Here is an 18,073-nt window from a genome sequence, read left to right as displayed (position 1 = left end):
GACTTGAGGTAACCCCATAGAAAAACGTCAGGTGGCTGTAAGTCTGGTGACTTCGATGGCCACTCAAGAGGAACCTCCTTCCAATCCATTTGTAGTATCCAACCAGTGCCTAACTGGAGCTGCATAGTGAGGAGTTGCTCCATCTTGTTGGACGTGCAGCAAATCTTCGTCTAGAGCTAGGTTGCCTTGATGATCCCTTTGGTTCTCTAATTCATGCACAATTAAGGGTTCGCTGGTGTTTTCCAGCACATCGAGATAAATGTCGTCACTTAAATAATTGTCTGCTATAAACAAGGGGCCAATTATAGCATCGCCTAATATTTCTGCCCAAACATATAGTTTATCAGGGTATTAGTGTGACCTTCTCTGAATCAGTTTTATTTATTTACATTACCATTCATAATTAAAACAAATATTTTTTAAAATTCTCGGTTCAACGCGAATTCTTTTAGTCGCGATTTTACAAAACTTTCGTCGGTCTGGACCATCATTGCCTAGTTCTTGAATAATTGGTGTTTTGTATGGGTAAAACTTTTGTAATTTTAACACTTTTTTAACCAACTCATGCGAAAGCCCTGTTATTGCAGATACTTGACGTGTTGATGCAGTAGGCTCTATTGCAAAATTTCCAAGGACCTTAATTTGGGACGCTTCATTTAGTAATCTTGGGGCATTTCTTTTTTTATTTTGCACTGATCATGTTTCTCTAAACTTTTAAACTAAATCGCGGATGTACACGTGATTTACATTTTTGTCCGGATGCCTTTCAGGAAATATTTGAGATGTTCGTAAATAACACTGTTTCTGGGAGGCAAATATGAAAATGATCTCCACACGTTCAGGTATACTATTAACCATCGTGACAACTACAGCTGAATGACAGTACGGATCGTACAAATGATGAAAACTAATGACATTTAAAATTCTCAAATAAACCAAAAATTATTGAATTTGACACAACCCAAAAAACACATGTTTCAACTTGTTTTACAAAAACAGCAAATTAAGTTTTTATTAAACCAAAAAAAAATTCCGACGGGCACTTATCATTAAAAATAAAAGTCTGGGAGATAGCATTACAAATACAAAAGTCATAGTAAGCCGGCTGATATTAATACCCTGTATAATTATTAAACAATAATTATACAGGGTCATCAACAGAATCAACAAAAACCTCATTAAATTTTCCATTTAAGCCAAAGTTTCACAATTATTACTTCACCCTGTAAAATTAATATTTATACCATTGGATAGCAGTTTTTATAGTCTTTTTAATGATGTATTACAAGTAGGGGTTTAATTTAAACTTTTTTGGTTGTAGTGGGTGGGTCCTATGGGGTTGATGGAGGTGAGTTCTCTTTCATGTCATTTCATGTTTCAAGCATTTTTTGCTATCAGCTTTTGTTCGTGAGATATAGCCCATTATAAGTTTTAAGATTGACACACTGTATATTAAATATTGTGTATTATTTCAAACGTAAAACTGTATTTTTTGGACCTATATTGTACAATGCTGTTATCATGTCAATGTCCTCGGTCCTCGTCTTCGAGAAACGTTAATTCGAATAAAAAAATGTAGTTTGTCTGTAAACAAAGTTTTAATTCTTCTTCCTACTTTATAAATAGGCTAAATGCCTGTTTTACTTCGTTTTTTAGCCTCAATTGACGTTGTCTGACCATCTTTTCCTCGGTCGTCCCCTTCCATTTGGCGATTTGTCTCTTGCTATTCGTACTATTCTATTTTTTGTCATTCTTTCGATGTGTTAATTCCATTCCACTTTTCTTCTTTTGGTCCACGCGCTTATTTCCTCTATACCACATCTCGCTCGTATTTCCTCACTTCTTACTCTGTCTCTTAGAGTTTGGTTTGTTATTTTTCCTAAGACTTTTATTTCTGTTGTTTCCAATAGTCTTTGTGTTTTTGCCGTATCTGCTCTTGTTTCCGCTGTGTACGTCAATATCGCTCTTATTGTTGATTTATATATCCTGGTTTTCGTTTCCGTTGTGAGGTATTTGTTTCTCCATATTGTGTTGTTAAGACATCCTGCTGCTCTGTTTGCCATGTTCACTTACTTTTGTACTTCTTCTTCCACTTTTAAGTAGCTGGACAGTTTTATTCACAAGTATTCAGTTTCCCGTATTGTTCTATTATTTTGTTATTTACGACTAGTTTACGTCGTCTCGATTCCGCTGATATCACTATCGTTTTAGTTTTCTCTGTTGAGATCTCCATGTTGTATATGTGCGCCGTATCTTCGAATTCTTTAATTAATCTTTGTCGGCGTAGCATATTATCCTTATTTCCTTTTCTCCCATTCTATATCCTCTTCTTTTTTAACTTTCTTTATGATTTCATCCATTATCAGATTAAATATTAATGGGCTCAGCGAATCTCCTTGTCTAATGCCAGTTTCATATTTGATAGGTTGCAATAGTTTTCCTTTACATCTTACCATAGCTATGTTATCTTTATATATATTCTCAATGGTTTTTACTAAATCCAGTGATATTATCTTTTCATACAATAAATACATCGCGTCCCGAATTCTCACTCTATCAAATTCTTCAAATCTATCAGACACATATATGCTGGTTTGTTGTATTCCAGTGACTTTTCTTTTATTTGTTTTATTACAAAAACTGAATCCGTGCATGATCTTCCTGTCCGAAATCCTTGCTGTTCCTCTTGCAGAGATAGGTACTCGTTCGTTTATTTTTGTCGCTATTATTTTTGTTGTTAATTTGAGTGCTGTATCTAATAGATTTATTGCTCGATAATATTGGGGTCTTTCTTATCTCCTTTTTTGAAGAACATCACCATGATCGTTCTCCTCCATTCATCTGGTATTCTGTTCGTGGTGATTATTTTATTAATAAGAAGTTACAGTTGTTGTACAATGTGATCACCTCCATATTTTAAGAGTTCATTTGTTATTTGATTTTCTCCTGGTGACTTTCTGTTTTTTAATTTGTTTATTCCTCCTTTCACATCGTTTTAGGGAGATTTCGATCTTTTCCTCAGTTATTATATTTGGCGTTTCTGGTAAAGGTTCCTCGTTTTGGTTTTTAAACATTTCTGTCAGGAAGGCCACCCATGTATCCTCTTCTATGTGTTCTATTTCAACTATGTAGTTCTTTCATTTCGCTTCTTTGTTGTCTTATGAAGCGCCGTACTTGTTTCTGTTGTCCATAGAAATCCATCTCTAGTCCTTTTGTGAATCTTTCCCAGTAATATGTTTTTGTTTTTCTTACCAATTGATGAGTTTCAGTTCTTATTGTTTTATATTCTTTATATGATTCATTCGTTTTTTCTGACTTATATTTTAGGAAAGCTTTCTTTTTTTGGTGACATTTTTGTTTAACCTCTAGTGTAAACCATGGTGTTTTCGTTGACCACTTTTTGTTTATTATTTTCGTTCCAAGGGCTTCTCGGGCAGCATCCAGAATATTACTCTTAAGTTTTCTCCAGCTAGTCTCTACATTGCTTTCATTTTCGATATTCTCCATTTGTATTTTCTGTTCTACCTTTTTTTAATATAATAATTTTATAGAGTCATCTCTTAAATTTTCTATTTTGATTATTTCCTCTGCATTGGTTTGTTTAATCTTCTCTTTCCATCTTTCATTGAATCTAATTTTACCAAGTACCAAATAGTGATCGCTTCCCACATTGGGTGACGTCAAACTTCTCACATCCACTATCTGTTTATGGTGAATATTTATGTTTGTGACCACATAATCTATCACTTTTAATTCTTATTACAATAAAATCAGAAAAGATATTTCCTCCGCAAAGAAAATAAAAAAATAGTAAAAATAAACATGGAGCCATTATTCCGCTAAAAGACTTATCCAAAATGTTGCTAAACGAACGTAGCGAAATCTAGATGTCGGTTTTGATGTAATAGATATAAGGTTGAATGCTCGAATAAATAAACTTTGATCAAATAAAAGATATATATCGAGCACAGTTTATTAATTAAATCTTGCCCAAGTACTTTCGCTTCCTAGAATGCCCCTGAAGATGCTATAAGAAGCAAAAGTACTTGGGCAAGATGTAATTAATAAACTGTGCTCGGTATCTGCCTTTTATTTGATCAAAGTTTGATGTAATCGTTCAGTTAAATACAATAGCCATCATTCCTTGATGACATGGTACAAAGGGAAGAAGTAGATTACTTCGAAAACTTGTGAGCTATCAGGGATCAGAGTCATAGAAAACCGCTTATTTCTTAGAGGCTTATGGCTTAAGGCTTAGAGGATATAAAGAATTTTAAAATCTTTCTCATTACTATAAAATTTTTCTAAAACATATTGTTTTGTAAATAAAAAACAAATATGTGATTGTTGTATAAACAACCTAATGTCATTGAAACTTATCACACACCACCAGGTATATTGTGGTATATAATATATTTTAATAGAAAATTCAACCACAAAATTCCCCAATAGACAACTGTTCGAACGTGCTGTCAATGCAAATTACCTTAAAAAAACAAACTACTAATACATTATTTATTATTTTTGATATGAATATATTATGCGAAATAATTAAAAGTGCAGTTTACAGAAACAAACTGCAAACCGTTGTAGGGAATTACTAAAATAAATAAATTTTATAAAGTACACGTTGCTAAATATGAAAACCGGGAAAACATGGTTTTGTTTACGTTGTATAAAGAGTTTAGGACCAATAATGTATAGGTATGTACACTTAGATTTATTGATCAATTTTATCCAACATATTATACCAAGATAATAAATTAGTAACCATTAGAATAAACTTAACCTTCCAGTAGTCGCGTAGATTTTCAGGACATGCATAGTCGCGCCGGTCAAAGTGACCGGTATTTTGTTAGACATTGTTTTTGGAAAAATATAATACTTTATTAGTAATAAATAACAAGTTAAGCTATAAGGATTAATAATGGACACACGTAGTACAAGAAACATAGAGTATTTTAAATTTAAATCAGATGTTTAACTAATACCATCAGGCAATTAATGTTAGATAGGGATAAAGCACTTACTGCTTACAAGTTAAATAAAAATATAACTCAATGGAATGACTACAAAGTATTGCGTAACTTAGTAACAGCCATGACTATAAGGGAGAAAAAATCATATTTTAAAAACATACATGATCAATCTTCTAAAGATATGTGGAATAATTTAAAATATTTGGTAAATAATTATTGCAAAACCAAAAATAACTTTGAAATTAAAAAGTGTGGAATGCAAATGAGATAAATAAACACTTTATTGAAGTCATACCAAACAAGAAAGTAGACATTGATACACAAATATTCTATGAAAATAACTTTAAGTATTTCCTTAGTTCTTCTCTTACCTTTAAAACAGTATCTGAAATTAATATTTTACATATTATTAATAATATTAAAAGTAAAGCTATTGGTGATGATGGTATTAATATATTAACGCTTTAACTGTGTATTCCCTTTCTTCTACCGTATATCACACATATCATTAACTTTTGCTTAACAAATTCAACTTTTCCCACTAAATGGAAACGGGCACATGTTATTTCGCTACCGAAGACTAAAAATACAGAAAGCATGAATGAATTAAGACCAGTAAGTGTACTGCCTACATTATCTAAAATTTTGGAAAAGGTGATTGATATTCAGTTACAAACGCATTTAAAAAATAACAACATATTCCCTATGATGCAGTCCGGTTTTAGGTCCAGATATAGCTGTCTTTCTGCTTTATTAAATATTACAGATGATATTTTTAGAGCCTATGACCAAAACAAAATATCAATTCTAATTCTTCTAGGCTACTCAAAAGCTTTTGATACAATTAACCATAATTTGTTATTCTCTATTTTAAAATATATTGGTCTAGAAGCGAGAGCAGTTGATCTAATGAAATCCTATCTTTCTAATAGATGTCAAGCAGTAAAACTTAATCAAATAGATCTTAATACTGGTGTGCCTCAAGGATCTATATTAGGTCCAATTTTATTCTCTATATACACATCTAACTTTCCCTCTGTGTTTTTGTCCTGTTCACAACATTATTATGCAGACGATACCCAACTCTATATGTCATTTTATCCAAATGAGTGTGATCAAGCGGTAAATGCAATAAATCATGACCTTCTTCAGCTGCAGATTTTTTCTTAAAATCATTGTTTAAAATTGAATACATCAAAAACTCAGGGTATCATTTTTGGGAGGAATCTCCATAGGAAAATATTTTTAGAGACTTATGCCAATCGAATTATCTTAGGAAATGACAATTTAATTTTTAGCAAAAAGATTAAAAGCCTTGGGGTTTGGTTCGACGAAGATTTAAGGTTTACACATCATGTAAGTATTTGTTTACAACGAGCTTACGCCGTTTTAAAATTAGTGTATCAAAGCCGCAATTTATTAAGTAGGGCCACAAAGTCATTATTATGTAATGCTCTGGTATTATCAAAATTAAATTATTGTGACGTGCTTTACAATGCGTGTCTCACTGAATTTGATTCATGGAGAATACAGAAATTGCAAAATTCTTGTTTGCGTTTGATTTTTGGCATCAGGAAATTTCAAAGGGTAAGTCATGTTTTCACTGTAGTCAAGTGGCTAAATATGAAAAATCGTCGAAAACTCCATGCTTTTTAATTTTTACCATAAAATCATTCAAGAGAGAGTTCCACCATACCTGTACAATCGAATAACTTATAGGACGGACGTTCATAATCTTAATCTTAGACACAAGAATACCCTCACTTTACCTAAACATACAACATCCTTTTTTAAACGTTCATTTTCATATTTAATTGCTTGCAATATTAACAGTTTGTCCTACAATATTAAAAATCTGTCTAGAGACAAGTTCAAGAGATTAATTTATGAGCAGTTGTTAGCTGAACAGTAATTTAAAAATTTAAGAATTAAAAAAAAATAAATAGTTTATAATTTATAAATTTGGCTAATTGGCTATGCCAAAGCCATTATACAATAAAAAAAAAATTTATAAATTTAATATGTACTTAAAATTTTTACGTTTTATTGTAAATACAATTTCGTTATTTAGATATAGTCTATCTATCCTATTTTCGGGGGGTTAGGTGGAAGAGCAGTTGTGTGCCGCTGTTGCACAGTGGTGCACAAACTGAATCTCGCCCTACTGATATTATATTTCATTATAAAGAAAATTTAATCTGTTAATAATAAAGACATTTATCCCAGATTTAGCCATACGGCTCTCACTCCCTCTAAGGGGAAAATTCACTCATCCCAGATACCTACAGTATCAAAAGGATTGAGCTCTGGTGGGACTCTTTCCGTGTTATCGAGCCCTAGGTGACTTGGTATGCTGGAGTATCTCCCAAAAATTTTCGTACACATCTGGATGTTGAGAGAAGTACAGCTTTCTGCATGGTCTTGTAGAGATGTTCATTCAGACCTAGCTTTCTTATGTTTTCTAGGAGGTTCTTCGGAATAACTCCAGTAGTAGAGAGAATAATAGGTATTGTCTGGGTACTTTCCATTCTCCACTGTCTTCGTATTTGAATTTCCAGATCCCTGTATTTGGCGATCTTTTCGTTTTGTTTAATACGAAGATTATTGTTGTTAGGTATCGACACATCAATTAGTGTTGTTTGTTTCTTTAGTTTATTAACTAGTATGAGATCTGGTCTATTATGTGCCACTGTTTGGTCTGTGAGCACAGTGCGGTCCCAGTATAGCTTGTAGTTATCATTCTCAAGTATACTTTCAGGAACGTATTGATAATATGGGAGATGGTTTGTTTGGAGAAGTCCCAGTATGATGGCTATCTCTTGATGAAGGATCTTTCCTACTGAGTCGTGCCGTTCCTTATATTCAGTTGCAGCAAATGCCTGGCAACCCCCGGTAATGTGTTGGATGGTTTCTTGAGCTTGACATCCATATCGGCATTTGTCATTTTGGACCTGAGGGTCTTTGACGATATATTTCAGGTAATTTTTTGTTGGTATAACCTGATCCTGAATGGCGAGTAATGAACCTTCTGTTTCAGGGAACAACTTTCCTGATGTCAGCCAATAGTTCGACGCTTTATTGTCGACGTGGTCTTGACTGACCTCATTAGGATGTCGCCCGTGAAAAGGTTTACCCATCCAGGTGCGCATTTTTTCGTCCTTAGTAAGATGGTTTATGCGCATTTCTGGTTTCCTCAGTTTGATCGGTGTTGTATCATCTACTGCACAAATCGCGCGATGTAGAGTAGATGTCTCAGCCTGCACCTGAAAATAAGTTCTTAAATTAGTAATGTGTTTTTCTAGTTGCTCACTTATATCCATAAGTCCTCTTTCTCCTAAATACCGCGGTAATGTCGTTCTTTCTACTGCACTTCGAGGATGGTGTTTTTGTGCCTTTGTGAGGTGTGTTCGTACTTTTCGCTGAAGATTTTCTATATCGGTTTTTGTCCACTTAACAATACCAAACGAGTAGCTAAGCGCGGAACATGCATAGGTGTTTAGTGCCTTAAACAAATTTTTACTATTAAGGTGTGAACGAAGCAGCTGTCTTACCCTTCGTATAAACTCAGTTGTTATCTCAGTTTTCATTTGCTTATGGTCAATCTTCCGCGCTTGCTTTATTCCGAGGTATTAATACATATCATTTTCACCCATGGCCTCGATGTTCTGGCCGTTTTGCATATCGAATCCACCGGGCTGAACCTTTCCTTTAATTATATTTAAGACACGGCACTTATCAAGGCCGAAGTGCATACTAATGTCATTAGAGAAATTTTCCACTGTTTTCAGCATCTGATCCAGGTGGCATCGAGTAGAAGCCAATAGTTTTAAATCATCCATATACAATAGATGATTAAGCTTTGCCACAACAGTAGTGTTATTTTTGATGCTAAAACCTGTGTCAGTTGAGTTCAGTAGCTGGGATAGGGGGTTCATCGCTAGACAAAACCACAGTGGGCTCAACGAGTCTCCTTGAAATAGGCCCCGGTTGATTGCAATATTTTCAGTTTCGATATTGTTTTCACCAGGTATTTGGAGGTGAATTTTTGTCTTCCAATCTGACATTATATGTTTTAAAAAGGTCACTATGTTATCATCGACTTTATATATTTTTAATATATCTACAAGCCATTCATGCGGCACTGAATCAAACGCTTTCTTGTAGTCGATGAAAGCAGTAAAGAGATTCCTTTTTTTGCTATATGCTTGGTTAGAAATGACAGAGTCGATGATAAGTTGTTCTTTGCAGCCCATGGAACCCTTAGCGCACCCTTTCTGTTGGGGCTTTATGATATTGTTTAGAGCACAGTGTTGGTAGATACGCCGGGCTACACAGGATGTGAGCAATTTATACAGAGTTGGAAGACAAGTAATTGGGCGATATTTGGTTGGGTCTTGGGTGTTATTTTGATCTTTTGGTATTAAATAAGTTGTTCCCTGGGTTAGGAAAGATGGTATTTCCTGCGGATTAGAAATACTGTGATTAATTAATGCTGATAAGCACTCATGAATACTCCAAAACTTCTTAAGCCAGAAGTTTTGAATGCCGTCTGGTCCAGGAGATTTCCAGTTATGAAGCTCTTTGATAATATTTGAAACTTCTTCAGTAGTAAAGGGTTCGTAGGGAGCAGTAACGTAGTGTTGGCAGTTGTGCGCCGTATCTTCAATCCATCCAGCATTGGTGTTAAGAGCAGCTGGTGTGGAAAGTTGATTTCCCCAAAACTCATGGATTTCTTCTTGGCTTGGGTACGATTTATTGGCACTTTCTGCAGTAGAATTGAGTTTCCGATAGAACGCCTTCTCGGCATTCTCAAAAAGCATATTGTCGGATTTTCGTTTGTTACTAATTTTGTATCTCCTTAGCCGGCCTGAGTAAACGGAAAGTTTTTGTTTTAATGTATCCAGGCACTGTTGTGCTGTGTTGTTTGCTGGATTATATTGTAAGTGTCTTGCGGTGGTTATCATTATTTCTTCAGCTCTTCTGATTACTCTTCTACTTGTTGTCCCTCGGACATATTCCGTGATTTGACCAATGTCCCTACGTAATGCTTCAATTTTAATAAGCAGCCGTTTTTCCCAAGGTGCAACTCTGTTATATGTCCTTTCGATATTAGTACCCCGTCGTGTTCTGATCTTAATGCCCATAACATTAGCAATTGCTGTTGCTGCACAGTAAATCAGCATATGCAAATATTCTAATGTATGAGCTTCCACGATATAATTGGGTAGGACTTCAGTGTTCATAAATTGTAACAGCGCACCTAGTTTCTTACAAGAGTTTATTTTTGGTAGCTGTGGTCTGCTAAGTGGATTTGTTCCATTAAACTCTTGTACGGCACGTGCCATTTCTCTTACCAGGCTATCGTGCAACTCGCTGTTGTCCTGCTGCGTATTTACAGGTTGAGTTTCTTGCATGAGAGGCTCAGGAATCTGCTCATTAGGGATTTCATTATGGACTTGATCCACAACTAGCTCTTGGTTATGTATCTCCCGTTCGACTTCGCTTTTGATGGTATCGCGTCTAGTCTCTGGGATAAGATTATTTCTTATAATTACCCGGTATTGATCTGCTATTCGCTGTTCAGAGACTTGAATCTCTGGGTACTCCCTGCAAAATTCGGCATACAAATGTTGTCGATAGCCGATCGTTTCTCGACCGAGGTTCGTCACCTTGTAATAGAAACGCAAAATGTTTTCATTTATAGACACAGTCCATTTCATGCGCTGCCTCGGTCGTCCCGCTTGAGTGAGCGCCGGCTGGTGTTCCAGCGCAGCACCTTCAGCGAGTGGAGCTCTTGTTGTTGTTTGGCTCTCTTGTGGTTGTTGTTGTTGGGCTGTAGCTGATTGTATGACAGGGGCCCGCTTCCTCAACACCCTGCCACCGACGTCCCGCATGCTGTCACGTCCAGCGCCGGCTCCAGACGTGCCCTGGCGATCCCCAGGCAGCGACCCTAAACATAAATCATTAATCTCCATTTTCATTGGTGTGCATTTTATACCTACTGCCAGGTGTCAGTTTTTGTTCCACGGCAGGTATCCCTGCTACCCTCTGGGTATCGGTTCTAAGAATACCCAGAGAGCATCCCCCATTCGCAGGGGGCCGCGCCTGATAGAAGAACTGACAAAAACTCCCACAGGAAGACATTTATTATTAATATTATTATTATTATAAACCAAAATTGTTATTACTTCTAATGAAAAACTTTAAGCTACTTCTACAGATTTAAATCTAATTTTTATATTAAGATGTCTATAAGATATTAGTTAAAGAAATGATAGATTTTCCATAACTTTTGTTATAGACCAGATCAACAAATAGGGTAAAAGCACAAGTTATGGACCTCTTTAGGAGAGCACGTCGATATATCTATGAAATGTTTTGACATTGTAGGCTGTTATGACTATTTTTGACATCATAAAATTTCATTATTATATCTGCATGTGACACAATTTTATTACGTTAATCTTACATGTCGAAAAATATTTTACATATATTCTTTTGTTAATTTGCAAATGAACCAGCTATTTGACACACTGTTCTAGTTATTAACACAATAATACACGGTGTTTCAAAAAGGTACGTCATAACTTACCTTAGTATAAACCTGTACACAAAAAAAGTTACAGCCCTTTGAAGTTACAAAATAAAATTTGTTTTTTTGCATTATCTCCTAAACTACTTGACATTTTGTAATAAAAATAAACACGTTACTTTCTTGTTTTGAAAGCATTTTTCATACAAAAGAAACAACAAAATCTAAGAGCACAGAAAAATTTTAAGGGGGGTGTGCAGCTGTAAATCCCCCCAAACTTTTGAGTACGTTCAAATCAAATACATTTTGTGGCATCATTAGTTTAACACATTATTTTTAAAATTTTTTTGCCTCTCATCACTATTTTCAAAAAACAGTTTTTATTGAGTTACGTTCCTTTTCATTAACCTTTCAAAAATTACGTGCAACTAATTAAATGGCTTAAATGAATTAATAATACAAAAAATGTCTATAACATCTATAAATATGATATTACAATAAATGTTCAAAATGACCCCCAGTTTCTTCAATACACATTCGGTATCGTTTTAATGAGGAAAACCGAATGCGCTGAAAAATCATATTTTTCTGACGAAATTGATTTGCAGCTTCAATTATTCTATCCCCTAATTGTTGTTCGTCCTCTATTGTTACAAAATACACTTTCTCTTACATAAACCCCCAAAAGCAAAAGTCCATATGGATAAGACCTGGACTTCTGAGTGGCCAAGAAATAGGTGCGTCACGACCCCTTCCAATCCACCGACCAGGATACTGCCTGCAAAGGTATTCCTGGACTTGCTGTAATGCGGTGGAGCGCCATCTTGTAGAAACCACATATTTTGCCTTATAGCAATATTCACTTCTTCCAAATACTCTTGTAAATCGTTTGCCAAGAACTGAAAATAATTATCACCATTTAAATTATTGGGAAGAAATACTGGACCTATTAGATTGTTATCCAGAATTCCTGCCCAAACAATAACTTTGAAAGTCCTTTGGTTATGGGCCTTTTTTTGGAATGAGGATTTTGGTCGGCCCAAATGTGCTCGTTATGATGGTTTGTTATTCCATTTCTACTGAAGGTAGCCTCGTCAGTAAAGTGTTTTCCATTAATAACCAATCGCAAAATCCAATCCTTTTAGGATAATTTTCAACCAATAACTCTTGAACCGTTGTAAGGTGATAGGATTTAAGCAGCTGATCCTTCAAACGCCTCCAAACCCTTACGTGAGGAACATTTAGTTAAGCAGCTATTACCCTTGTACTTGTTCCAGGGACTTCTTCAATGATTTCTAAGATGTCTTCATCAGTTGCATCCATTATTGGACGACTACAATTAATTCACCTGCTTCTCAAACTTTAACTTCTTTTTCTAAAATATTTTCTTGTCCGTGGTTCGGAGACATTTCTACCGGCGACTTTTCTGTCAACGCTAAAAAGATTCGTTTCAATATTAAGTAATTATCAGCATGAGTTTTACAATTATTTTTACATAGCTGTTTGATTTTATCATTGCCAACTATTTCACAAAATTGCTTATAAAAAATTGTTATATTTGGATTAATAAGTGCAAATTTTTGTGCTCATTCACAGTACCTTCAGTTTAAAATACTATTCCAAGACATTTTGAATAGGCAAGACCAGACAAATTTCAAGGGAATATACCGCATGTCCTAAACCTATTTCTGATAATATTTGGATTTAACATATTTATAGCAAACTTCAAAACTGGACTAAACTGTACTTTTGTTAACACTTTTTGGGGGTTACCACTTGTTTTTGGGGCTTAACTGCAGGCACATCCGCCGCTACTTTTTTTAGGTTTTAAGTCTTTTCAGTTTTAGATCGTTTTGGCATAGTTGCTAAAAAATATAACAGTTAACAGGAAATAACTTTAGTATTTCTTGAGCAATGGTAACAAGCATAAAGTTTATCTACAATATCAACCCCACATTTGATACGTTTATATATGTTCTGAGACAATTACTGGTTTATATTTTTTAACAGTACTTTCATCTTTCTGGTATATATGACGCCAGAGTGTACTTAGCTCTAGAAATAAACATACTATTAGGATCTGGTCGTGCTATAGGTTTAGAAAACTCTATTGATCATTTAGGTTTGTTCTTTTTGATTTTTTATATTTTAATTTAGGTATATAAGCATTTTTTGATAAATTTTTAACCAGAGTCTTTTGACGTAAACCAATTTTCAATCGTCAAATTACGATTAAAAGTTTGATTGTTATTAAGAGAACATCTTTGGCCCTAGTTAAAATTTTAATGGTCCTTCGGGCTACTGTCCAACATTCGGTTTGTATAAAATGAAGATGCATCAAACAAAAGATAACTTTTTATCCCGTATTTATTTTTAGTGGTATATATTGTCGAAAACCATAGCTACATCTAACTTCTGGTAGGCGTTCGTTACACATAGTCTTACATATTCTTGCATAGTCTTACATAGTCTTACATAGTCTTACATAGTCTTACATAGTCTTAGATAGTCTTATATAGTCTTATATACTCTTACATAGTCTTACATAGTCTTACATAGTCTTACATAGTCTTACATAGTCTTACATAGTCTTACATAGTCTTACATAGTCTTACATAGTCTTACATAGTCTTACATAGTCTTAAATAGTCTTACATAGTCTTACATAGTCTTATATATTCTTACATAGTCTTACATAGTCTTACATAGTCTTACATAGTCTTACATAGTCTTACATAGTCTTACATAGTCTTACATAGTCTTACATAGTCTTACATAGTCTTACATAGTCTTACATAGTTTTACCTAGTCCTACATACTCTTACATAGTCAGAATGTCGATAACCTTTTTGACAAATAGTTAACCAAATTGTCGAAAAGGTGCCAGCTTATCTAGTTATATTCGTTTTTCACAATAATTCATTTAGTCAAAATGTAAACAGCTCAAGAGACATCTAAACCGCTACAAATACATGCTAAGATGAAATAACTACATACTTTACCCATCAATTTTTCATATTATCTTCAACGTTCAGACGGTTTGTGGTACTCGATATCTTTTTTTTCTTAGCATTTTCTTTTTCTTGGGTCCTTTAAGTTAAGTACCTTACTCTTCGTTGCCGCTCATTCCTGTCCATCGAATCTCCTTCACCTAAACTTTTCTCTCTCAAGTACTTTGCCACACAGTCCTTCCATCTCCTTCTCGGTTTTCGTCTACCTTTTCTTTTACCAACTTTTCATCCCTACATCTGACATGACCAAATCATTGCAGTCTTTGTTCTTGAATCTTTTTTGAGACTGTAGTCTCAAAACCTCTTTTCTTTATCAAGTTGTTTCTGATCCTTTACCTTACTCACTTGAGAAAGGCACTCTACCGAAACAGTTGTAGTGAGAATAAATAACTTAATTTTGTGAAAGTTTTGGAAACAAAAATTTTCAATGTTTCATTGCTTTATAAAATAAACTTCCATCAAATAACAGTCGTTTAAACATGCCGTACTCGCATTACAAAAATACCTTCAAATACCTAAAAAATATATTTCTGATACATTATTTATTATTTGGAATATCAACAGATTGTGTGAAATAATTAAAACTACAGTTTACCGAAACAAAGTGAAAATGGTTGAACGGAATTGCGATAAAAATATTTCATAAAGTAAACATTGCAAAATATAACACACGGAGACAAATGGTTTTGTTTATGTTGTATAAAAAGTGCAGGGTCAATAATTGATAGGTTTGTACATTTATTTTTATGTGTCTAAATGATGTAATATTGAGTTGGCACGTACGAATGTACTACATATTATACAATGTGTGGAAAATGTATGAAACGTTTGAATTATTTTCAAATCAGCCAACAGGTGAATTATTATATTTGTTTTGCAGAATTATATAATATAAGTGATCTTTATAATATGGTAATATTGTCAAATCTTTACCAAAGAGTTTGCCTTTGATAATATTAGCCACGAGCAACTTTTAAAGCGATTACAATCGGTATTAACGATAAAGATATAAGAATAATAAAAGCATTGATAACAACTATCTTTTAATGGACAGTTTGAACTAAAACTTAAATTAATTTTAAATATTAAATTTATAATTGAAAACAGTTCTCTTATTAGCTATAATTATTAAGTTAAATGTACAAAGTATTATCCATTAATTTTCGTATTTCCGTAAAAGCCGATTTTTAAAAATACGATGAATATTTTGAAGCATTTTTGAGGTTACTACACTACATTCAAGCACTATTACGACTTCTTAGTTCTTCCAATGACGCAGGAATAATATTATAATTCTTGTTTTTTACACATTATAAGCCAGCGCCATTAAAATTAAATTTTTTTTTAACCTTTAAAATCTGTTTAAATTAAAAAAAATTCAATATACATTTTAGGCTATAGTAAACTGAATTATAGTTTTTGCTATATTTACAATATCCCTTTAATAAAAAATAATGTACACCGGAGAAATTTGATGAGTTCGTTTAGATTTACACAATGTAAAAAACCGTACCCTATATAACGGTAACCCCCATGGGTGTTTGAGGGATGAACTAACCATATACATCAGCAGATGTCAAGTGGTCTAATGTGTTTTTGTGATCTAAGGAGTGTTTTGTTATCTGATAAACCACAAACCAAATCACAAACTTAGATAAAATAGATACAGTATTTGTTAGTTAGTTTTTAAGAAAGAGTTGAGTTTTAACCTTCAATGAAGAAACACAACACTCTAAAGACCTAGTTATTTTCTGTACAGAAAAAAACATAACAACGATTCACAATTACATTCAAAAAGCGTTAACATACATTGAGAAATGGTCAGCTACAAGTGGACTTCAGTTTAACACTTCAAAAACGAAAACAATCTGATTCTCAAAAAGAAATCAAATCAAAACAAAAGAATTATATCTACACGAACAAAAACTAGATTATGTAGAAGAAATCCGATTCTTGGGTATGACGTTTGATAAAAAATTAACTTAGAAGGCACATATTGAACAACTGGAAAAATCCTGTCTCCCTGGTACAAATTAACTACGATCACTTGCCTTTAAAAACTGGGGTGCCGACTATTAAAGTAATAATAGATCATAATTCGATCAAAACTTGACTACGGAGTCATCGTCTACAACTCCTCCAAAAAAACACATTTAAAGTCACTGGATATATCCAAAATAGATGTCTACGTATTTCTTTAGGTGCTCACTACACAAGCTCCATTCAAAGTCTCTATTGGGAAAGTGGAGAACTTCCTCTTTCTTTCAGAAAAAAATATCTAAGCATAACATATGTAGCAGGAGTGTCATCAAACCGAAATAATCCAGTACTGCAAAACGTTTTTGCTGGTCGATTTACAAATTAATTTCAACAAACACATCAAATTGATCATCCTTTTTACTTTCGTATACAATCATACTTATCCAAATTAAATTTTCAATTTCCAAAAACCTATGATACCTCTTCAATCCACAACCCTGCACCATGGACAATATCTATTCCTGCTATCGACATCAGTCTAAGAAACCTTAGAAAATCAGAGATATCATCAATCGTCATTAAACAAAGTTTCATACACTATTAAACAGATATGGCAATACCTACAATGTATACACCGATGCGTCAAAAAATGAAGACAGAGTTGGAGCAGCAATTTATTCGGAAGACTCATTAGTTAGTTTCAAATTGTCGTCAATTACAACCATCTTTTTGGCTAAACTATTCGCAATTCTAAAAGCACTATCGTTAATATAAAACAAAAACAGAGAAAGATGTATAATAATCACAGATTTTCCAAGTTTATTATTCTCACTGACTCAATTATACTGTGACAACCCCCTTCTACTTCTTATTAAACAAATTAACATAAAACCATTTCAAATAAAAATGTCCAAGTTCACTTTTTATGGGTGCCTTCTCATATCGGAATTGAAGGTAACGAAGTTGTAGATAAACTAGCTAAAAACGCACCAATTCTTACGATGTCTAAAGAAAGTAACATACGAAGTCAACAAACATCCAGATCTTTGCAAACCAAAAATAAAAGTCAGGAGAGAGCAAGTGGTACTTACCCGTCTCCGTATCGGTCATACACGACTTACTTATGACTATTGATTACACCGCAAAAATAAACCAGTCTGTAAAGTGTGCAATTTTTTAATACAGTGTCCCAAATATAACAGTGAACGACTCAAATATAGCATACCCAACTCCCTAAGAGATACCCTAGAAGAAAATACATTTACATAAATATAAATTTCTTGTAGCAAAAATCCTAAAAATCCCTGAGAAAAAGGAAATTCGTACTATAACATTTAAGAATAAAAATTTCATATTGGCTTTTTTTATCGTTTTCTGGATTATTCTTGTTGGTTAATCTTGGTATCCATGGCTGGTTGGTTAATATGGCTAATCTCGGTAATCTATATTCATAAATAAATCTCGAAAAAATAAATTATTGATTCGTTAATATAAGTTTTATTTTACTTATCTATAAATAGGACACTGATATTTAGCGTTATCAAAATGTGCAGTATTTCAGTATTTAGTTG

General features: G+C 33.7%; 2 protein-coding genes across 3 annotated transcripts in view; one reads left to right on the top strand and one right to left on the bottom strand.

Annotated features, from left to right (window-relative positions):
* LOC140436080 (uncharacterized) overlaps positions 1 to 18,073 on the bottom strand; it is a 1,443,853-nt gene that overhangs the window by 1,215,413 nt on the left and 210,367 nt on the right. The gene's annotated exons all lie outside the window — the stretch shown is intronic.
* Positions 1 to 18,073, top strand: part of LOC140437505 (scoloptoxin SSD14-like) — a 93,873-nt gene that overhangs the window by 10,491 nt on the left and 65,309 nt on the right. Inside the window, exon 1 of one of the 2 annotated variants that reach the window (XM_072527073.1) lies at positions 4,579 to 4,704. The exons of the other annotated variant lie outside the window; for it this stretch is intronic. Coding sequence (XP_072383174.1) covers positions 4,640 to 4,704 — 65 coding nt within the window. The 5' untranslated portion in view covers positions 4,579 to 4,639. Of the gene's footprint in view, positions 1 to 4,578; positions 4,705 to 18,073 lie in introns of those variants that run through there. 2 annotated transcript variants of the gene reach the window in all.

The sequence above is a fragment of the Diabrotica undecimpunctata genome, chromosome 3, assembly GCF_040954645.1.
Source record: "Diabrotica undecimpunctata isolate CICGRU chromosome 3, icDiaUnde3, whole genome shotgun sequence".
Lineage (NCBI taxonomy): Eukaryota > Metazoa > Arthropoda > Insecta > Coleoptera > Chrysomelidae > Diabrotica > Diabrotica undecimpunctata.
Note: the sequence above shows the minus strand (reverse complement) of the source record. Positions and strands in the feature narration are given on the sequence as shown.